The sequence below is a fragment of the Neodiprion pinetum genome, chromosome 2, assembly GCF_021155775.2.
Source record: "Neodiprion pinetum isolate iyNeoPine1 chromosome 2, iyNeoPine1.2, whole genome shotgun sequence".
NCBI classification, from domain to species: domain Eukaryota; kingdom Metazoa; phylum Arthropoda; class Insecta; order Hymenoptera; family Diprionidae; genus Neodiprion; species Neodiprion pinetum.
Genome location: NC_060233.1, coordinates 35668973 through 35692210, shown reverse-complemented (window position 1 = coordinate 35692210; position 23238 = coordinate 35668973). Strand labels below are relative to the sequence as shown.

The following is a 23238-nucleotide window of genomic DNA, read 5'->3' as shown; positions in this document are numbered from 1 at the left end:
ATTTTCTCAGTTAATTGATTTCCCCCGACATTATCGGTACAATGGATTTTCTAACAATTAACATCGCATTGCAATATTCTTATGTGAGCTGATGCGTGTATCAAAAATACAGAGCTTTTTGTAATAGCGAGTTTTTCGTTTTTGAAATTCTTTGTGACATCTCTTTTAGTCGTTTCAAAAACGAAAACATCGTCTTTATCAAAATTTCACCAAAATCCCCCGTTAAGTAACTTCCAAATAATTTTCTTCACAGACGAGCTAATGAAAATTCTACTGTTCAAACGAAAAACGACTAAATTATATCAACAGCTTAACACGTAGATGCAATTTTCAGTCAAGATTCACACGTGATCGTGAGTAAGATAACCGAATGCAGTTTTTCCATTAAAGGTTAAACTGCCGTCTCGTCGCCAGTGGAAAGCGAAATTTTCAACGGGATAATCAGCGGTGAATAATCGCAAGAGGCTGCAACGATTGCACAGCATTCCTTGGCGAATCTTACCTATTATCTTTTCCTTCTCACAGAATCGTAGCTATTTCACGATGCGACGAGATTTCGCTTCAACATTTCGATCGGCCGCATATGCGGAAGCGAAACGTCATTTGGACTTTTTGCTGGTTCTTCTCGTATATAATAATACTCTTTAATACTGCTTGAAATTATTCTGACAAACATGAACGACTCTCTCACTATATTCGTATATTATTCTACCATTTTTATACGTACATACGCAAAAATTGACAGTTTTAAAATATCTAAATCGCGTCTACGTTGACTGGCCTTTGTTTTTCTCGACATGCACTGTACTTTAGCTGCGTAAATTTTCTATGGACGTTTTACCGCCTACGAGACCGTGGATTCGGTTTGAAAACTCGTATCGACCAATTATAATATCAGACAACTCGACCAAAACGTGATCAATTCACTCGCCGGCGACTCAGCGACGCTTCAATTGACTCGATTGACAGTTTCAGATTTCGCTCGTTGATAAAAACAATCGACGATCTGTACTTTCCATGGTAATTAGATCGTTCTCGATCGGTTTATTCTACGTAGGCATATTATGTACAAGGCGTATTATGTACACTACTTATTTTCTCTTAGAAATATCACTAATTATACTTATTGTTAGGCATATTTACAGATATTACTTAAATCCATAATAATCATTTACATTACAAATGATGAAACGCGCTAGGTATTTACAATTCTATGAAAAGTATATAAATTATTTATTCACTGATTAAATTCATGCATATATATGTACATAAATGTGTATGTGTGTATTAATTCCTGACATGTATACAGGCGATGTAAAACTATTTACACTCTATAATTGATGTATATGTATAACCCGTAATTGTTGCAGACTTTTTATTCATTTTGAAAATTGCCTTACAAAATTATCTCTGATCATTGAGATTGGGTGGTTTTCTTCAAATTAGACCCGAACATCGTTTCACTCGATTCGGTGGTCACTTCAAGCTTTAAAATTTATTAAAATCGTATACGGGTCGTTTTGTCAAACAGTAAATATTATCGTATACCGATTTAAGCGTAAATTTGATAATTCAGAAAAACGTGGGCTTCGCCACTGTTGCATGGATCGATGGTCTCATCGTATCTAGTTACAACTTGGAAAATCCAACGGTCCATTTTAGAGAAAATAAAATTCATTTTAACTCCATGCTTATTGTTGTACAATAGATACTATATTTACGGGCAACCATAAATCTTTTACGAAACAATTTCGCTCATGGTTATTGCGACTGATTTATTATACGCATCGGACGTTGCTGACAAGTTTGACTGATTTTCATGTTTCATTTGTATTGTATTATATCAATATTTAATACTTCTTTTCTAGCAAAACGTTCAAAGAACGATGTATCAGATTACGCGTGTAAACAAATTGAGGCGTCCATTTTAAGGTGAAAATTCTGATTGCAACAATAGTTTGAATAAAGAAAATTTATAAAAAACATAAATATGTGTAAAATATGCCTCACGGAATTTAAAAAGGCGATTCCTCAGTAATAGAATTTTTTTTAAATCATATCCTTAAACCCTGAAATTTCGACTCATGCAAAATTAAATAAGACGAAATCGTGTCTTCCAATAACACCAATAATACCAATAATATGTCCAGCTTGAGATAATCGCACATAATGACTTTAATCTTGACAAATTTGATTTTCTTATCAACGAAAATTGAGAGGAAGCACTTGGACGTGTGTAAAAAAAAAATTATTCAACTAATCAATGAGATTGACTGAGAGAGTGCAGTCGATAAAAGCTCTTCAAAGATCCTAGTCATAATTTCCAATGGACAATTTCACCGCACAGCGATGAGCAAACTACACGACGGATTTACGCGTGTAGATTTTATTCCGACGTTACGAGCTGACGATCATCATTTTTCAAGCCAATCATCTTTAGGCCGTATATATTTGTGTGTATAAATTTTATTCATAAGATCTGGTACTGAGTCAGTAACGTGTAGACGATAACCCAGATAACCAAGGCGATAATAACCGACACGAGGAATATCGTCTTGAGATGATGCCAGGGGCTTTCGGGCCGAGGCTCGCCTCGGCTCCTGGACGTCTTGCACCCTCCTTTCCCGCATGGAATTCCCTCGGGCGCCGGAGCCGGCGACGACGTCGTCGGCGTCGACGTCGCGACGCTCGCCGTTGGCACGGAAACCTTCACTTCGTTCATTTCCGTGTCCCCGGTCTTTTCGGCGGCCGATTTCGGAGCGTCGAAGTTCGTGTTCTCCATCTGAAAAGAATCGCACAAACCGTTATCATTGCAATTTCATTCCATTTCGTCGAATTCTATGACAGTAGTTTTCGATTGAAATGTATGAGTATAGAAAATTAGCTTAATTTGTTTAATCATTCGAAATAAAATCCGCGTACTGTAAAATACGGTATAATTTGATCTAGACGGTGCAATTACATTCAATGATCATAGTTCAGGTATCACATATTTCTTTCACTCATATAAGGTCAACATACGAACAAAGATCATACAGATTGTCGTTATTGTACATCCCGCAGCTTAAATTTATCGCGATCTCTGATTTCGATTTTATTATAACTCGACGTCTCGATCTAACTTTGGGTATTCTAAATGAATAATAATTAACCAATATATTGAAACAGTTTAATTGGTTCAGATAAACTCTCGCAACATTTGCTCTCTCTCATACACACACAAGTATAACGTTACGTTTACGAAAATTTAGAGACATTGAGAAATGCATGCGTCCATGCTTCGTTATCTATGTTTAATACCATTTCCTCATTCGTGTGTTGGAAAAAATGCGACTCTAGTCTTCTACTACAATGCAACCGTCTTTGTACATTAAAAATAATTCCATTAATTTCACAGCTGATTCGAACAAAGCACAAATTCCAATCAGACATTCGTTATAGTATAGACTGCTAGCTTATCCCTTGTCTACTTTAAGTTATAAAACACAGAAAAAAGAAAAAAATTTAAACGATTAGATTAATCTACCAAATCACGTGGGATGAATTTACTATATTCGAAGTTCGGGAGGATCGCGTCTTGCTTGGGAAAAAGTCTTGATCTGGATCCGGTCCAGCGCTGAATACCGGTCTCATGTTTCCAGCACAAACTCGGTCCAGGTACGGGCAGGGAAAGGGATAGTCCCACATCGAGCTGGGGGACGGAACGACGACCATCTAGTCGTGGGGAATATAGTCGGGATCGGGAACAGAGGAGAAGGTCAAGACGGTCAAATGGTTGTAGGGTTGCTTAGTTTTTTTACTTTATTTTACTTGAACCGGAATTTCGCCAAAAATTTCGTCTATACGGATCTCTCGAAATGCGATATATACGGATATTTCGTACCCTAATAGCTGTAGTTGTTTTACAAAACTGTATATACATGTGTGTATATATATATATATATACAGCCTAGACTCACGTTGTTGAGATGATATCCGTGACAGTTAACGAAAGTGTTGCCATGATCGGTCATTGCGATGATAAAAAAAAAAATCGTCGACGCTTGTGATAAAACACTGAAAATCGCTCAACAAGAATAGATTCGGAACAAATAATGATCGAGGCTATTTTCCATCCCGCTGTATAATCCGAGATTATTTTCCTGGGGGAAACTCATTCCTGCAGATATAATCCAACGACGCTTTATTTCTACATAAAACGCGTTTATCAATGCACGTCCAAGCTCTTTGGCCGTTTTTTTTTTTTTCTTTTTTCAACACGAGTATCTCTTAATTGTGTAAACAATATTTTACGGTTCGGTTGACCGAATCACAAGACGTCATGGTTTTTTAATTTCCCCCCTTTGTCTTTGGCCGATCCGTTCGGACGCGCGATCAACGGTAGACTGATTACGAGTGAATCCGTCGCTGTGACGGGATTTAGAATCGTATCGTCACCCGGCGGTTATCAGGTTTGACCCCTGATTCCACTTATCTCCACATGCGACCACCTCTCGGTTTAGTCCGCGTACGAACATGTGTGTACAAACTTATAGGGGAACGGTCCAATCGCCCAGCGGGCATCCTTATCAATCAATTGTGGACTTCAGCGTTTAATGCCCATTAATGTATTGCGATTTGCACGACAATTTAACGTTACGCGCGACGAATATTCCGTTCCGCGTGTAACAAGGTGTTACATATTTCTTGCCCGATAAGCTTCAATGTATGATATTATAATTTGCGGCAAAAATTGAAAGAATGGTGAAATTCGAAGAGACTCGAAACAGCGAATGTTCGACTCGTGTACGTTTGCTGGTGGTTTTGTTGTTTTTCTGCTAATTACGTATTAGATTAGGTGGGAAACTCCACGGAGTTTTGTTGTGTACAAGCACACGAGATGGTGAAACTGAAAAATATTATTGTACAACCACAAGACGCGCAACTTTATGTATGGGGAAGTTGCGGTATGAATGAACATAACAACTGTGTGTGACTATAAATAGACGATAACCTGTGGTGGAAGATACGATTGAGAATCGTATGCGAGCCGTACGTATTAATGAGGCGTTATATACTAGATGAGAAAAGTCAGCGACTGAATCAGAATACGTAATTTCAACACAGATCATGTCACATTTTACATTTCACGTGAGTCCAGCAATAGAGTATATTGATAAGACTGAAGAAGATTACTTTTTCTTCTATAAATACGAAAACAAATCTAAAAACTACGATTCGCATACAATGGTCTGGTAAATTTCCACTTGATACACATTTTTTTGCAAAATATTTTGTACCTTGCGTAATTTAGTGAAGCTCATTTGGCTGGCTGTGAGAATTTTGCGACAGGTTTAAAAATTCTCATAATTACATGGACGTCGCGTCATAAATCGTGGCAGGCGGATAAAATTTCTGAGTATCTACTTCGCTGGGATTTTCTTACAGATTTTTCAATCGCCAACGAGCCGCGAAAAGTTGCGGAAAAGAGCTGTCATATCATATTGTCAGTGTCAAATCGCGACAGCGCGCCATCTGCACTGATATTTTCGCGATTTGTGCGTAAACAAGTTTAATACGGTGACATTGTTTTTAAACTATACGCACTTCCTGAACAACACGACGAAATTCGCAGAATTAAATCTTCTGAGGAAAAATAATTGTCACCGTGCAAATATTGAAATAAGAGCATCAGCATTGACTCGTTTTAAATTGAAAAAAAAAAAAAAAAAAATTGACTTACTAGAAAATACGGGAGGAGAAATGATGAATAAATAAACAACTCAGCAATATATACATCGGTGTTTTTATTCCTCATCGATAAGTGGCAAAACTGATGCAGAAATGTCGGAACAATTGTTTGGTTCATTGACGGCACTGGTAGAAAGTGATTTTTGCTACACGCCTTAGGAAATTTTTATTTCGACTCGTAGATGTGCAAAAAATTAAGTAGACTGTGTCCAGTATATCTCCTCTCAAGTGGTATAATTAATGGGGCTTAAATATCGTCAAATATGCTTCATCCGCATTAAAGTTTCAGCCCAAACAACTTTCAAATATCAATAAACGTGAGATGATCGCAATTGCCTCGTAAAAGAAAGTCGGGGGCAGTCCCGGTCATTACAATCCAATCGATCATCATGCACGCGTCATTTAAATAATTATTGAAACGAGCATGTATACCTCTGCTACCGCTTTAATTAGTATACATCATTCATGTGACAGCATTTTTTCTTCTCCTTAATTCCATTTTTCAATTTCAAGTTCTTGTGCAGCTCTGTGATTTAAAAAAAAATAGAAATAAAATTTCTTTTTTCACGACTGTCACAATGATCAATGTGATATTTAATGGTAAATACAGAGGTCGTTTGTCCAACCGTAAATGACCTAGATTTCAACTCGTATAAGTTCGCCCGACTTGAGTTGCATACGAGAAGCTGTACCAGAGGGCACATGTCTGCAAAATGTCAACTTCGTCAATGGACATAATTTGCAAATACAAATTCGACGGGAGAATTTTTTCAGAAAAACGATGGTCATTTTGGATTGTAAGCACTTTTGCGATTAAATTCCATACTTTTAAGAACTCGATATCCGACACTTTTCGACATTTCGAAGAGAGGTGAAAATCAGTAATGAGACGTAGTTTATACTGATCTTGCGAAAACCGGTTGTACGAAAGGAGTTGTGATCTTTTGTTTTTTGTCTTCGGTTTTTTGTTTTTTTGTTTTTTTTTTTTTTAATCTCGGTATTTTAAACCCGGATATTTTCCTCGCAATTTCCGGAGGCTTATTGAATTATTGATTTATATACCCGAGAACTTCAGACCCTGGGACATGGACTTGTTCGTGTTATAACGAAGTCCAATTTCAGCTACGGCCGCGATACTTGCTATACTTACCTTAAGAGAACGCGTAACAGCTGATAACTTTTTATAACGAAGCTATTGCATAAACATTTAAAAAAAAACCCTAATCCATGAATCGCTGCGGTGTGTTCATTCAGTGTACAGTTCGATTCTATTCAATAACGATCGAGTCGTAATTTTGCATCAGACAATTGCAAGTAACAAGCATCGTCGATAGACGGATCTAGAGCGCGACACGGCCGGATAAATTTAACTGTTAAACATAATTAATAACGCGAAAACAAAATTTTTTAAAAATTGGCTGAATCATGCGTACTCAAACACTGAACGTTTCTCACTTTCCAAATCGCAATTAGGCGCAGATCATGCGCTGTGATGGTGTAACAATTATAAAAAAAAAAAAAATTAACAAATAAAAATACAAAATTGTTCATCCTAACACAAAGGTGCAAAGGAATGGTGAATTTTAATGTACGCAGCACGCAACTCCCGTGCGAGAGTTGTGTGTGTAACAGTACCATCAGTCCAGCCGTACGTCAGCCTTCCGGCAATTTCAGTCTATGCCCGGGTATACGGTATGTGAGAGGCAAAATCAAACGTGAACTTTCACTTTTTACTGTTTATGGGTTATATATGTTTATAGTTATCGGTTATTCTCTGAGACTCTCTCCGCCACTCTCACTATATCGAGACAGCGTCATACTTTTTTACTACAAACCTACTCTTAAAATTCATTGCTGCCTATTTAATCGTAAAATGGGCAAATCATTTGTAAAACTTGGACATTGGACGGGGCTACTATTTATGAATACGTAGTGTTCACAAACAACGTATGCAGAATTAACAGCGATCATAACGTAAAAATTTTTTTCGACAAAAGAGACCAAAATTTGAATAACACTCGGAGATTTTTTTCCCAAGTTCAAGTTCGAGCGCGAAAGAAGAACGGATTGAAAAAGTTTTGTCAGGATAGGTAATAAATGATAATTTTATTAATATTACTCGGTCTTGATTCGAAAGCATCTTAATCGCGAATGAGTAACTTTTTTTTTTTCTTATACGCTGTTTCGGATTTCAATCATCTTCTCTAAAACATCTCGGTGAAATAATTTATCTTACTTTTTGGCGAATTTGCGAAGCCGTTCTCCAATGGTAATCCTTCTACCCAAAAAAGTATTGACACAGGAAGGCGAAAGTTTTATGAATATCGAGTGTCCATGCACTTGGCGAATCTATCATACACTGTGAAGTCGACGTGTATTCGTCGCATCGTTATGCTAGAAACTCAACTGGTTGCTAAGAATTCCGATTGAAAGTATTTTGAATGTTGGTGGAGTATTTTTTCAATTGGTGTGAAAAATAAATAAATAACAAAACAAATAAATAACAAAACGTGAAGGACTTTGAAACGTGCGCTTATTATTGTGCAGACACATTCCATTTCTAATAGTAACTACTGCGAGTTATCTGCATTTTTACAATTATTGACAGCTCAAATACCTGCAGTTTTCAAGGCTATACATGCAATGCACCAACAACTTCGCCGTCACTTTGTCAATAACTGTGGTTAGTACTCGTCTATCGATGTTAGAAACATTTTTACAACCAGATAACTGAAATAACATGTTTTTTTTTTATCGTTTCCCGAAGCACGAATACCGCACATCCGGCTCTACCGCAACTGACTGACTTATTGCGATAAAGTTTAGCATCTGTTGTAACGAAACTCTATCTTTGTTGCATTTCTCAGGCGTTGATTCGATAGTAAGACCCGTATCTATGACTAGACTGTAATCGTATAATTTCTGTTTTTTACCGTCCTGACTTCACTGACGAACTTGCGAGAACTTTGTTGGGAAGAGGATGTGATAGAACTGAAAAGATTTGTTGGATAAAGAAAAACAGAAGGGAAAAAATATCTGTAACTCGAACTACGAAGTAAGGGAAAATAAGAACCGGATACGCTGTTCGAGGAAAAACGTTGAACCTGTGTTAGAAGATGCCACAGAAAATAAATGCATACAATGTAATTAAGCTGCCTGCATACTATTATGAATAATTGCTTCAATCAACGGATGACAGTGGTCAAATTCAACGAACCCGGGACTTTCCGCGCGAATGGTAACGATCGAAGTACTTACGTAGAAATATTTGTATTAGCAGGTTAACGGTGATTAAATTTTGCAACTCGCAAAACAGTTGACAAGTAACGGTGCTGCGGGGTTAAACATTAATCGACATAACTTTGGTTACGTGACGAGTAGGGAATCGGTGAAGACGATTCGATTGGAATTTGTCGACGACGTAGTGATTGTGTACAGAAAAAAGATAACACTGTGAATTTGAAAAGTACTCGCATGGAAAGAACGAATCACGCTGCATAATTAAACGGTTATTGTTTAGTAAACGCATACAGTTGTATAACGAACGCGAATATAACATTTTTCCTTCTCTCTACCTCGAAACCTGCCTCGCCTTGCAGGACATTAAAAACCGCGAGATAAATGTTCGCAAGGAATGTTCACCTTGGGCCTTTCCGTGTTCCGATGCGTCAGTGGCGGCACTAAAGCCGTACTTTTAACTTACAACAGTAGCACAGAGTTTACGAAAGAAGAGATGAGAATGAAAATCGTACCTCGTAATGAATCGAACATATTTTGCAAGCATAGGTTTCTAATAATTAATGCAATACTCTCGTGCAACTGATAACTATAATAAATTCATCGCTGTTCCTGAGATGTGGATAAGAGTTTATGAATTTTAATCGAACAAATATTGCGATTAAGATATATCCCGTACCTGTTGTGGATGCCAGGTGTACTTGAAAAACTTCTTGAAGCATTTGACGCCAGTCGGCATTTTTATTCTATCATTAATCACAAAGTATCACCGGATTATTTTCAATCCAAATTTTCACACGACCCACACGGCATGTCTCTTCGAAGCCGTATACGTACATGTAATTACGCTCGCGAATAACGAAGTTTCTAACGCAAATTTTACCGATCACCGTTCGCGTTTCTCATTTCGAATTTTAGCGATTTGAAAAAAATTAATCCGCAGTAAAATGCCGGGCTAAATTCTCGCGGTTTTTTAATCATTGGAATATTCAATTTTCCACAATATTATTCACCGATATTACGTAAACAATTCTTTCCAAATCGACGAAACGCACGCCGGCGATCAAACACTTTCCCCGTTTGCGCGCTACGCAACGTAACCCAGCTTTTCGGCAGTTCAGAATCAGTTCAGTACTGTGACGATGACGTGTTTCGAACCGTGCTGAACGCGCGCCTGTCGCGCAGTGGCAAACGTCACTGATCTCTCTTTACTCTACACGACGTTCCACAATCTACGCTTTACCTCCTACCTCCTCGGAGGTGGAACCTTACGATTAGCCGCACTCTCTGTACGTAACGCTGCGATCTTTTACACTTATACACTATGAGGTGTACCATTTGATACAGTCAATTGCACATTACGTACTCTTAAACGTGCACAAATCATGCCTGCACAGCGTCGTGGAGTGTCAACACTTATTTCGACGATCATCTGGCAGAAATATTCAAATAACGATTGTTTGTTTCACGTAACAATAACGCCGGATGATGCGGTACGAATTGTGTAACTGAATTGCGTACCACTCGTCGCAGGAATTGTACATACATCATTTCGGGCTATTGTCAGGTGAAGCAAATTATTATTATTTGAATGTTTGTGCTGTAACTGCAGGATATATTGATGTTTTTGCAATAAAAATAAGAGACGCTTTACTCGGTCGGTGAGATTGACTACGGCGAAGAAAAAAATGTTTTCATTTAAGGGGAAACCCGTATATGAATAAAATAAATAAATTTGCTACCAAATTCAATGTACCGATCGTGGAATGTATAATTTCGTTAATTTTATTGCTGCACGGTATAATATTCATTGAATGCAGAGACTTTTCTTCGAGAGTTCGATCTTGTAAGCTGATGAAAGAAGTTGGTACATTCGTAAAGGAATCTCCAATGATTTGTGACTACGATTTTTCGTTTCACATGAAACATCGACGAAAAACACCGTTGAGGATGTGATTTCTAGCATAAAAAACACTGCTACGTCAATAACGTGGATACATCGATAGATTTTCTCGATTAAGGAAGAAAGTTTCTGTGAGTGGCCATTAGACCCGAATTTACTGGCGACTAAAACTTAAATTTACCGGATACGTTACAATATGAGTCAAAGAAACTTACTTCGATTGCGGTGTTAATTTTGGATCGAAGAGGAACTCTATACTGCTGACGAAAATTATGCAAGCTAACTCGAAATACGCTTCAAAAATATTTTAGTTTCTTTCACGTGCAAACTGCAGCCGTGCATCAATTGGCACTCCCTGATGACCGCTCACTTTTCACCGTCGCACTGTCACTAATTGACGTGCGTTTTCCTGCTCGATAAATACGCGCGAAGAATGACTTTTATACATCCGTGCGAAATCAGCTGTACATATATTTGCACACCTCGAAAGCGTCTGTACGAAAAATCGTGCGCATATAATATTAAGTGTAGACCAAGGAAAATGATTTTACAAAAATTTAGAGTACAGCGGTTTATCAAATGAAAGTGATACACACTTTCCTGTGACGAATATTCTCTCTTCTGCGTTATGTACATTATTACTTATTTACCATGAAGAATGGGGAGCATCAGTTTCGAGACAATCATTGTAAATCTTATAATTTATTTACACACAGTGACAAAAAGCTACATGTGATTTTGCGAATGTCGTTTTAGACTGATTCACGCATTTCAGATGGGGTTAAATAATTTCAGCAACTAGATGTAGGTATAATGCATGCGGTTCGCAGTATGTGACTCATTTCTTAATTTTGAAGTCGCTGAATTGAGTTTCCGTGATTTCTTTCTCGCTGCGGAATTCAGCTTTTTCGATCTGTGACTGTGGACTCCCTGTGTACTGCAGCCACCGTTTCCTGCGAACAGATTTCTCCTTAAAATTTTTTATCGACATCGTGCGCACGCTTTACCGCTTATATTCCTTACACGGGTAAGTATTTTGCACATCATTGAACTGCAGCGAATTCTTTCGATGTATACTATATAATATGTGAAAGAGGAATAGAAATGGCAGGAAAATGTGATTGATTGTACGGTTAAGTAATTGTAATTTTATGCATTGAAGAAAACAACTTACATGTCTTCTACTTTTCCCTTATCTCCTTCCACGTAACCGACGACGGTCCCTCGGTCCGTATTTCTGCACCATCCCTTGAGACCCAATTGCCTACCCTTTTCTTGAGTGTACTAGAAAGTAGTTACAATGTTTGCCTGATGAATCGTCAATTCAACGCTTCTCAAAATATTTCAATCTTATCGTGGTGCCCTGGTCAATTTCGACGTTGACGTATATATCTCCAAATATAGAAATTCACGTATCTCAAACGCGAAAATTGGCTTAACAGTCTTGTTCTATACGCAAATCGGAACAAAAATACTCCAACACATTTTAATTTGGCGCAGAAATAAGGAAATGGTATAAATTATCGAATTTACTATTTCGATTTCGTAGAATCCTTGCCATTTATTTATTTCCGTGTGAAATGAAAATGCATTGAAGTATTTTTCTTCAGAATCGCGTACATACTTCGATATTTGGAGATGTATAAGACAACGTCGAGATCCGCTAGGATACCCCCTTAATCTCTGTCTGCGTCTTTTTTGCTGATCTGTAGGTACAAAAGTCTCCAACGAAAGTTCAGCTCAGATATACGTGTATCGCATCATACGAAAGAGAAACTGCGTCGGTGTCTTTTTTCTTTCTTGTTGTTTCATCTTTAATTTCTAAAATAAAAAGTAAACAAATTGCTCCTCCTCAACGTATTCAGTTCCTTTTAAAGTCTCTACGGTACAAAACGATACCGTCAGTTACTTCGCGGCAAACACCTTTATTACAGCTAGCTGGTAACTTATGCGTATAATGCAATACCAGACACATTATAACTTCTTAGATTCAATAGAGCCGAAATGATCCGGATGATTCTGACAACGTACTATTATCGTCAATGTCTCTTTCATCATCCATTCACCAGATTAATCGATAACGGTACAGGACCGAATGACGCAGGAGTGATTCAGTTCTGAATAGTTTCGGCTAACGGGAAAACGTAATAATTTCATGGAGTGCTCGTCGATCGAGCGACGAAAGTGCAAATCGTAAATGGCTAACGGTAAGTCGGCGATCTTCCTTACCGATATTTTTCCCGTACGCTAGATGCCGCCATAACGCCGCACTTTTTTTGTATTCCGTGATGTCAGTGCCTCGAACAGTTCGAACGTGAACTACGCACGCGTTTGCCAGCTTGTATAACCTGCTCTATCGACGATAGGGAGTCGAGTTGAGTTTTTAAAGTTACGTCTGCGTACCAAATCGGCAATGAACGAGACACCGAACGAGCCGTCGATGAAGGTCAGAAGATTCAACGGGGATAAAAGTTGACAGGTTTTTTTCTAACCGCGGCGTCGAATTGGCCAAAAACTTCTTGAACTTTCTGAACGAGTCGTGTAACGCACGAGTTGTCTCTTCGTACGTACCACAATACGTGTATTAATCAAAACGCACACTGCACACTGCGGTTGCTTACCTTTCGGAAGAAGACACCTGTAAAAGAAAAAACGTTGCAGCTGCGTACGAACGTGAATCACGCGACCGCAAAGTGACGGTTATTTTACGGTTAAAGATCGAATCCTCTTACCCTGAACTCTCCCGAATACTTCAAAGTCTAGACCGACGAGCTGCTTCGCAGTCATCTTGACTTTCGCGTAATGGATATAATGTATCAACAGCACCGCTCCGATACCCAGGATCAGGAGTACAGCCGCCGGTCGTCTCGGGCTGAACATAGGTACAAACGAAAATAACAAAAGTGCGGAGTGAGAGGAAGAAAAAATTGAAGGAAAAAAATTCGGCAGTCACTTTCGCACGCGACGCAGGCGATGTGGCGGGAATATATTTGTCTTCTTATACTTCCTACTTTACCTCACGGCTCTGCCAACGTCGACGTTCTTCCTTCCATTTCCGCTTTTGTTTACTTTCCGAACTCGTTGGCACTCGTGTCTCGTCGAACGACAAACAGCCTGAAGTTAGACCCGAAACCTTTTGGACAGATGTCGCTCGCCTCGCGGTCCGTTATTCGCTTCGATCTTTCCGACAGTGTTAAGTCCGTGTTTCTGACTCATTGTCAGCAATCAGCTGTTCGCTTCGGGTCTCGACGCGTATCCCCCTCCGTAGGTTCTTATCGATTATAAAACCGCGAGGAAAATTCATACCAGCCCGTGTAAAACGCGGAGGGATTTATTTATCTCGGCAGTGCGGCTTCGCCGAGGGCGGATAAAATGCTGTTCATCGACCGTCCGCGTCGCCGTAAATGCGATCTCCAAATTTCTTCACCGTAAACGGAATTCGAACAACGTCGACGTAATTGTCAATTCTGTGTTTTCAGTGAAAATTTAATCGACGAACACGTTACTTCGCTTCGCCGTATCGACGACAGAGCGCGTTGACGTTTGCCGTACGACGTTTGTCCGGTCGTCGATGAACGCGGCGTATTTATCGCGATTCGCACGTGCTCTCGAGGGGAAAAAAAAACGTCGTTAATTAACCGCTTATCGTGGCGCGGCAGGAACGAAGTCAATTCGGTAGCTTGTTATCTTATAATTTCACTATTTTCGTAAGGTAATTCATAATTACACGCACCATTTGTCCAACGTCTCGTGTGCGCGAATGAAGACGCATCATGGGGGTGAATTTTTACCCTAATCAGTGCGTTTCGTTGACGGTTTAATGTCTGGTGATGCCAGGTAAATAATCGTTTCTTTCTCTTATATGTATATGTAAACATCGGTAAACTCGAAATTAGATCTTATATTGACACACACGCGAATTCCTCGCGAATAAATATATATTTATGCAGATCCCTGTCTATGTACTCGCGGATTGCGTTTGACCTTGAATTAAATTGCTAGTGCAAACCTGATAATTGACTATTTGCGTTTGTCAGACTTAGACACGACGCAATCTGGCTTACTTCCTCACTTGACGCTTTAATTAAGCTATTTTCCGTTACTTTTATTTGAAAATATTTTATTTGTTATTATTTTTTTTTTTTCAAATTCTATTTGTGACGATATTTAAACGAAGCTGAGGATCCTTGTGATACAAGGATCAGGGTATAAGTTTATTTGTTCGGTTGAGTCGCACCCTGCGTCACAAAAAGTGACCTCATACCTATGCAATAAATTAGCATCTAAAAACATTCCACTTGTCGTTATAATTATTAGAATGTATCGTTTTAAAAGTTGTAACGATCGTTTTCATCGTGATATTGAAAATTTCAAATTACGAACTGCACCGGTTTCTTGCTAGTCGTTTTTGCTCCAAGTTGAGCAAACGTCTAATTTCGAGGTTTTATTTTAAATAAGAGACACGTCTAGATTCTACACCCTGCGATTGACGTTTTCTATATTTCCTCCGACGAAATAATATGAAAAGTGAAAAAAGAAACAATGACCAGTTTATCGGTAGCCTTCAGCTTCCTTTTCCCTGCGTCATCCGAATCTGTACCTTCGAAATGCCATTGGTTTTTTTTTTTTTTTTTCTCAACCTTTTCAAGGACCTTACATCTCATCACATATTTTCTCACGCCTATATTGCATGTGGTACGCTTATCTTCTAAACAAAACAATGACGGCACCGCTTCCCTTTATCTCAATATCAAACGGGCTCTAAAATGTTGAGAATTGGAAAATTCTTATTTCTTTGCAGTTGACTGCTACGCGAATCATTGTAAATGGTAAACCAATCGATGCAAATTCTGAACGCATTTACCGCGAGCTGTGGAGACGAAAAATATTTACGTTGTAAATAAATCGGTCATCCAACGCTCTTTTTTCTCTCCTCTCTCTCTCTCGCTCTCTGCAGCGTTTTACACTCTCTGCCTCAAGGCGATATACCCTAATTTAGTCAAGAGCATATCCGGTTTTCTTATCCCTGGAGGATACCGTGGATTATATATAGTATGTACATATCCACAGAGGTTAATAAGACGGACAATAAGAGATGAATGATAAGCGACAACGATTTATTTGAATTACGAAAGCGGAAGGAAAAACAAACAAAACAACTCCAGACTTCCGCATCATGATGCGGATGCAATTATGCGCGTACTTGAAACTGCAGCTAAATTTCCGTATGATATCGGACTTACGGAAAGAAACATAACAAAAAAACAAAGAAAGATCAAGGTTTATAAAGTCTTGGTGAAGATAATATGTGCAGTAGTTACATTTTGCTAAAAAAAAATCCCTGTGGTACAGGAAAAATTTTAGGAAACGAAAACTAAAAAAATTACAACTGCATTTCGGGTATAGAATCTTTGTTATCAACAACGTCAGGGAGATTGTATATTCTTTTACAAATTACTTTTTCATCAAAAAATTTATAAGGCTCGGCTGTTTCTATGTGAATGAAAAATAAGTCGTTACTTTTACTCCGAAATAAATTCCCTCTAACAAATGTTCTCGAGACAGCTTAAAAAAATACTGATTACGAATGTACAATCGTTACAAATATAACATACAGACGAACTAATGAGATTCGATTGAATAAATGCATTATTGCTATTGAAAATCTATGACTCAACCGCAATTTCCTTTCAGTGAGACTATAATTCTTAAACCATGTACCAGTTATTGGCACGCTTAAACCTAATTATTGAACCTTATATTTTTCAAAATTATAAATTGACGGTACAAATTGTGAACTTCCACATGACTAAAACCAGTTGCTAGAGAGTTGGTCAGTAGAAATTTATTTCTTGGTAATTTGAACGCTAAGCATCAAAGAGACAGAGCCAAAAAACAATTGAGACAAGGTCAATAACTGGGACAATTACCTTACGCGAATTCCTTATGCACACCTACTCGGCATTGCATATATGGCAATTTGTCGGAAATTTTTTTTGCTCACGTGGGTTTCGCTGGCGCCGGATTCGATAAAATAGTCATGATGCGGGTGATTAACGAAGAGAATGATGAAACATACAACAGCAAGCTAATTCGATCGATCGCAACGTCGTCAGGTTCACATGCATCCATAAATTGTACGGAACCGATGATTCATTGGTCCTTTCGCTACGTTAACCCGTTCACTTTAAAATGAAAAGATTGAATCAAAATGCCTTTATTCCAGTAAAGAAATACTATTTTTCTACGATTTTGAGATGTTTCAAACACGTTTCAGATATTCAGTTGTTTTTCTTTTTTTTTTTTATTCTGTCAAAATTTGCGATTCATTCGCCATGCCAGAATAACATAACAAAGTAAATAGTAGAAAAAAAATTTATCCCTATTTCGCAATATACTTGACAATTATTTAATAGACAGTAAATCGTAAAAAACGAAAATCAAGATTTTACACCGTTATACTGTACGAAACAGCGAATGGGTTAACAGTGAATCGGGTCGGTTAGTTCGAGCAGCAGCGTTTCTGCACTCGTAATTTAAAAGGTCCTGACTCATGGTAGAAAAAAAAAAAAGAAAAAGATGTTAAGAACGAATCGGCGACTGGAGGAAAGGTACGAAAATAAATTTCAAAAAAAAACTGGAGTCTGCCGGAACGGCGGGAGCCTTTCGAATTACGAGGGAAGGATTTTGCGTGGGCGAGCAGCAAGTAAGTAGTCGGGCATTCGCTCGCTACTCGCATCACTCTCCCGTAAGTGCAGTGAGAAAAGTCCGTGAGAAGTCTCGGCGCGAGCTGCGCGCCGCGAGTTGCGCGTCGGCCGATTTGACACTGCTAAACAAAAAAGCTGCACGGGGTATTAAGTCGGGGAGCCGCTCTCTCCACGCCAGTTCTCAATCGTACGTTCTTCGCGATGGGTGAGAGCCGCGCGACCGTCTTCGGGCTCCTTCGAAATATTTCTTGAGGATTAAGGCGGTGGCGTGTGTACCTACCTACCTACCTACCTACCTACCTACCTACCTACACGCACGAATCACACACGAAAGTACGATTTTATTTTCACACGCATACATCGGTAATTATACGAAATTTAGTGACGGATCATCGCGACATTTTTTTTTTTTTCTTTTTTTTTTCTTCCACCAATGCAAATCATTGCACGGTACAGTTCTACGCGTGTGTGTGAATAATTTGTGTGAATTTCGTTCGTTTCGTTGTTTTTTTATTTTGTTTTTAATTTAAAAAAATTTTCTCCTTGTTATCTATTGTTTCTTTTAATTTATAATACAAGTATTACTTGTCATCGACTCGTTGTATTATTTTACACATCGATCAACGACGCGGTAAATGGAAATTTTTATTTTATTTCTGCTATATATTATTATCGTCACCGACGGTTGTAATTATTATACGAGTGAACGAAATATCGATCGACCGATGCAGTAATCGGTTTCGACTGTATATGTATATATATATTATCGATATATCTTATTCATCGGTAAAACCGATGAAATAAAAATCGTAATATCTACGGTGTTATATTTAAAATCGATAAACTTCCGCATCTACGTGGACTTATCTGCTATATACTGGATTTCTTTCATCGCGATATTTGATAAAAAAAAAAGTTTTTATCATCCCACTTCGTGAAAAATAAACACACGCTTGAACGTACGTGTTAACGTATCTGTAGGGTACTTGTATAAATATATGCTTACTATCCACATTAATATGTAGATCGGTGCTAAAAAACACAGTCTGAGTCACGTGCTTCGATTTGTGCATTGTGACCATACATTGATAATAACATCATCGAGAAAATAAGAAACAAATGTAATAACGTAAAACACGTCAACGAATTATTGATAAATAATAATAATAATAATAGTAACCCTATAATATCTGTGCTGTTTAAAAAGTTCATACAATAAAAATATACACCCCCTGTTATATATTTCAGTGAAGTTCTTGTTACGTGTTTAAAGAAAGTGGTGGAAATTGACGCTAAATATTACCAACAAGAACAAGAAGAATAATGACGGCGATGCTGGTTTCCGTGGCGGAGTTGTCCAATATTTTCTCCGTCCTTGCAGTATTGATATGCTTCTGCGGGGTCATCCTGTTTATCATGAGGTACTGTCCTAACTACATATATATATACACAGATATAGATAGATAGATAGATGTAGATATGCTTCAACTGCACGTCATTGCTATCGTTACAAGTATAGTCACATTCTCTTTTCTACGCCACTATCGACATGCGGTCATATAGTAATTAATATAAGAATATTCAATTCCGTTTTGCGAAACAAAAGATTGGGGAAAAAGTGAAAAAAACCTACTTGGAAAATCGATGAGTATTATCTTACATGGATATGTGTTACATCGAAGCGAATTATCGAGAAACCCGCACGTTTGGTTCGTTTTCGACGTCGATTTTTTACGATTAGTTTGAGCAGGAAATAATTATAATACGTTGTTGATACGTGAGTAAAATATGAATGTAGGAACCGAAATCGCTTACTTTTATGTGTATTGAACGCAATTTTAACGACCCGACATGACTCCCACGACGGTGAATTCCCTCCGGAGCATCAACGAATTTATGCATTATATAAATCACGAAGCCGCCCCCAACATGCGGGATGTTGAAGTAAAATGTAGAGAAATACTTACCCGTGTAGGATCTGTTTTCACAATCCGACATTTCCGCTTTCCGTACATGTGAAATCTACCTGACACACATCTCCATGTAACGGGACAAAGCTAACGTAGATTTACCAAAAAACCTTCTCTTGTAGTCAGTGTTCCTCGTAACGTTCATTCAACTTTTTCCACTCTCATACTTCAATGTAGATATTCATTTTGTCTTCGTTCAGTCGTTATAACAATATACTATAAATTGTATTATCGCGAGCAGTTGCGAAGCCAGACGGGGCGGATGAATGAATGAACAAATGAGGAAATTCCTGTAAGTCTTCTACCGGTGTCACTGCCCGAATAACGAGTGACACGGTTTTATAACCTAACGGAAAAGAGCTCGTACGATGATTTATTTCTCATTATCGTCAGTCCGACAGTCGGTTCGTGCCGAGGCGCACAAATGAAAGTTTCAAACCTTCCTGCATCCTGCGGGCGTACGATGGCAAAATTGATAACTTTGTAATATACTACAGATCTCAAGTATGAAATACACATATATATATACTGATGGATTTCAAGAACAAATTACGGGATTCAACATAATGGGATACAGATGATATTTAGGAGAATTTTCTTCTTCCCTTTTGCGTGGTTTTTCTAACTCACAGTCAGATACGATAATTTTATAGTTTAAAAGTAAAAACGAGAAACTTGTTTTAACCGTATTTCCGAATTTCTTTTTATGTTTTTTTTTTCTTTCTTTCCATAAAAAATCTTCAACAAGAAATCACGGATACATACATATATACATATATACAAGTTTCTCGTTTTTACTTTTAAACTATAAAATTAATGTATCTGAGTTATAAAAACCACGTAAAAGGGAAGAATAAAATTCTCCTAAATATCATCTGTATTCCATTATGTTGAATCCCGTAATTTGTTCTTGGAATCCATCAGTTAACGAAGTATCAATTGCTTATACATGGGGATTTTCACACCAATTAACATAAGTAGACGATTGATCGCGAAGTTTTTTGATTCCATTAGGGATTTTTTCTTGCTTTCTTTTTTCTATTTTCGTACCATTCAAAATCTATTATAATCCATACCGCACCCCCGATTTGATTACTGATTGTTTTAAATTGTGTTGAAATTTTTCGAAGAGGTTTTCGGGGGTCATACCAACATAGGAAAAATTCATCGACGAAATCAATAAATTTCATGGTATATATATATATAGCACAGGCTTATCATAAGCTTCGACGGATGAAAAACGTTTCTCCAGTTATCAATTTTTTGTTTTAATTTTTGACATGGTTATAGTGATCGTGAATTGGGATGTTGTCAAACATAATGGTAATCAGATTCCTCTCATATATTATGTATAATACATGAATAGTTAGACTGACAATGAGAAGGTCGTGTTTTATTTTTATTTACATTCGGAATCGAGAATCTGTGTCAAGCTCTGTACGTAACTTGCCTCTCAACTCCAAGTTTTACACACGCGCATATATGTATATGTATACACACCTATGTACATATTATACCTACAACACTTCTCTACATGTACCAAGCGATGTTTCCACGTCACACACATACACATATTATACATGCATGCAGGCTCGCGGAAAGATGAAATATTCTCACCTGCGTGCGAAACGATATGCCTAATGTGCCTAATCGTAAGTTTTCTTCTCGTCTCGTCGTGGTCTCGTAGCATTCGCAAAAGTTAGCCTCGTTAAAGTTCGTTTCTGCACAGTAGATTTCATGTTCCATCGTACCTGTACATGTTATGTATTACATACGTATAATACGCATTTACACAGCGAAATTTTAATCGACGATTTCGGGCTTATATATATATTTTTTTACCAACAAACATACAATGTAATCGGCTTACCTGTAAAACTCTCCCCGTATAAGCTAGATAGAGGCACACTGATTTTCTTTCCAGGTCAATGCTAGACCTTGAATCGAATGAATGGAACAGAGACTCTCAATGCTATTGTGCTTATAATATATATATATATATATATATGTATGTATACATGGTGTTTCGTTATTTTAACGCAGTGAGAGAAATCTACTGGCAATTTGGAACGAGGATCGCGAGGTTCCGAGTGAGAATTATTTAACCTGCGTAGGACTTGGAAAAAAGATAAGGTAAACAATGATGAGAATGAATAGAAAAAAAAAAAGTTTAAAAGCTTGTTACATCCGTGAACGTCGTTTATCCCCGAGCGGTAAGGAATAAACTGGTTCAGCTTCGCTCTTACGCCCTGGGACAACCGGAGGTTGGGATGTTTGCGATATCAACTATATATTTGTTTGAAAAATTTGTGGAATAGTTTAAAGGGAGTGTGCAGTTCATAATATCGGTAAGAAAAGTTATGCCTGAGGTCGTCGAGTGTTGAAATAGACTTGATAGTGTCGAACGTAGGGATAGGAATGATTTTGTGAGGTAAAGAGCAGGAGTAAGCGAAAGAAGCGCAAATCAAAAATGGTGGGGAATAGAATTAGCAGAGTCAGGCGAAAAGCGAGCGGCGTGAGCCAGAATGGAAACAGGAGAACAGGAATTAGACGATAAGGTTACTTCAAGGATCGTGGGAGAGTGACGAGATGACTTTTGAGAGATGTGAAAAAAATTCAGGGATTCTTCGCAAAGTTTTAACTACATTATCATCCATAAGTTGGCAGACTCACAAATGTTTCAGTGTTGTTCCACAAAAATTGATATTCGGAAAACGACTGTTTCCTAAATAAGACCCAGTGTTCACACGGTGAGTTGAATAAAGAATTATTGCTGCAATTCTCCCACGGTCTTGCAGAGCCACGTTTATGTTCTTGTTTTCCTTTTTAAATTTTTAACGTAGATGAACGCGAGGTTGGGTAAAAAAAATCAAAAAAAAAATTATTTAAAAAATTCACATTTGCAGTAATGTTTTATACTGCTAAAAGTTCCTAATATCCTGCCTAGGTCGATAGCGTTTATAATTGGTAGTTTCATAAATTCGACGTCATTCTTCGTAAAAGAACATGTTCACGATCAAATTGTTCTTTTTTTTTTTTGCATTTTTATCGCTTCGGCTTTGACTTGTAAAAAATATGCGGATGTATAATTAAATTTACTACTTTATGTTACCATTTGAAGAGTATTGCCGTATGCACGCAGCAATATGTCTCGTTATGCCTGGAAAAAAAAATTGACAACCGGCACCTCGAACGTATCCGGCTGTTTTTTTTTTTTTTTTTGATTTTATATTTTTTCGAATAAAAATTGGAAAATACTTTTATTAGTTATGAATTTTGGTATACGGTGCACCAGTAAAACAAACGGTATATTTCTGGATATTTTAATTCGACTTTTTTATAACGCGTCAGAACCCGGAAGATACTTTATTTTCGTATCGGACTATAAATACGATATTTTTATGCGACGTTGTTACATAACATATAGTATTCATGTAACAGGGATGCATCAAGGATGTTATAAATTTTCGTTAACGTTCATTCGTGACCCTTGAACTACTGCAGGTTGATAATATGTACATATATGTGTGTGTGTGTGTGTGTGTGTGTGTGTGTGCTGTATTTTCTTGTTACGATTCTTTTCTCTTTATTACCTGTGTTTTAAAATCGACCAACCAATGTCACAAGTCCTATCGGCGTTACCTTCATCAATGATAACGCAATGGTTGGTTTACATCGAATAAGTTGAGAA

The 23238-nt window shown here is 37.8% G+C and overlaps 3 protein-coding genes across 11 annotated transcripts in view; 1 reads left to right on the top strand and 2 right to left on the bottom strand.

Annotated features, from left to right (window-relative positions):
• Positions 1-683: 683 nt before the first annotated feature.
• On the bottom strand, positions 684-10176 carry LOC124212523 (uncharacterized). 2 transcript variants are annotated; one of them, XM_046612640.2, is made up of 2 exons: positions 9647-10176; positions 684-2782 (listed from the first exon to the last, which is right to left on the bottom strand). In XM_046612640.2, the coding sequence occupies exons 1-2, from the start codon at positions 9704-9706 to the stop codon at positions 2471-2473; spliced, it is 372 nt and encodes a 123-aa protein (XP_046468596.1). In that variant the 5' UTR covers positions 9707-10176; the 3' UTR covers positions 684-2470. The 2 variants fall into 2 exon arrangements, with proteins under 2 accessions (XP_046468596.1, XP_046468597.1); XM_046612641.2 differs by lacking the exon at positions 9647-10176 and adding an exon at positions 3960-4447.
• A 1377-nt stretch (positions 10177-11553) lies between these two features.
• Positions 11554-14099, bottom strand: LOC124212524 (acylphosphatase-1). The gene is made up of 5 exons (XM_046612642.2): positions 13887-14099; positions 13603-13742; positions 13492-13508; positions 12045-12154; positions 11554-11823 (listed from the first exon to the last, which is right to left on the bottom strand). Exons 2-5 carry the CDS (start codon positions 13655-13657, stop codon positions 11709-11711), a joined length of 297 nt encoding a protein of 98 aa, XP_046468598.1. The 5' UTR covers positions 13658-13742; positions 13887-14099; the 3' UTR covers positions 11554-11708.
• Positions 14100-14551: 452 nt separating this feature from the next.
• Positions 14552-23238, top strand: part of LOC124212518 (cell growth regulator with RING finger domain protein 1) — a 62138-nt gene continuing 53451 nt past the window's right edge. The window contains exons 1-2 of one of the 8 annotated variants that reach the window (XM_046612627.2): positions 14552-14707; positions 18826-18998. In XM_046612627.2, coding sequence (XP_046468583.1) covers positions 18901-18998 — 98 coding nt within the window. In that variant the 5' untranslated portion in view covers positions 14552-14707; positions 18826-18900. Of the gene's footprint in view, positions 14708-17488; positions 18999-23238 lie in introns of those variants that run through there. The other 7 variants (XM_069133390.1, XM_046612626.2, XM_046612628.2 and 4 more) reach the window with 7 other exon arrangements.

What these genes read in the sequence shown, in the direction of transcription:
- LOC124212523 (XM_046612640.2), bottom strand. Translation starts at nt 9,706, where the DNA reads ATGCCGACTGGCGTCAAATGCTTCAAGAAGTTTTTCAAGTACACCTGG. An exon ending in ACACCTGGCATCCACAACAG is followed by an intron (nt 2,783 to 9,646) that starts GTACGGGATATA and finishes GATTCTTTTCAG; the next exon opens with ATGGAGAACACGAACTTCGA.
- LOC124212524 (XM_046612642.2), bottom strand. Translation starts at nt 13,657, where the DNA reads ATGACTGCGAAGCAGCTCGTCGGTCTAGACTTTGAAGTATTCGGGAGA. An exon ending in AAGGGAAAAGTAGAAGACAT is followed by an intron (nt 11,824 to 12,044) that starts GTAAGTTGTTTT and finishes ATCTGTTCGCAG; the next exon opens with GAAACGGTGGCTGCAGTACA.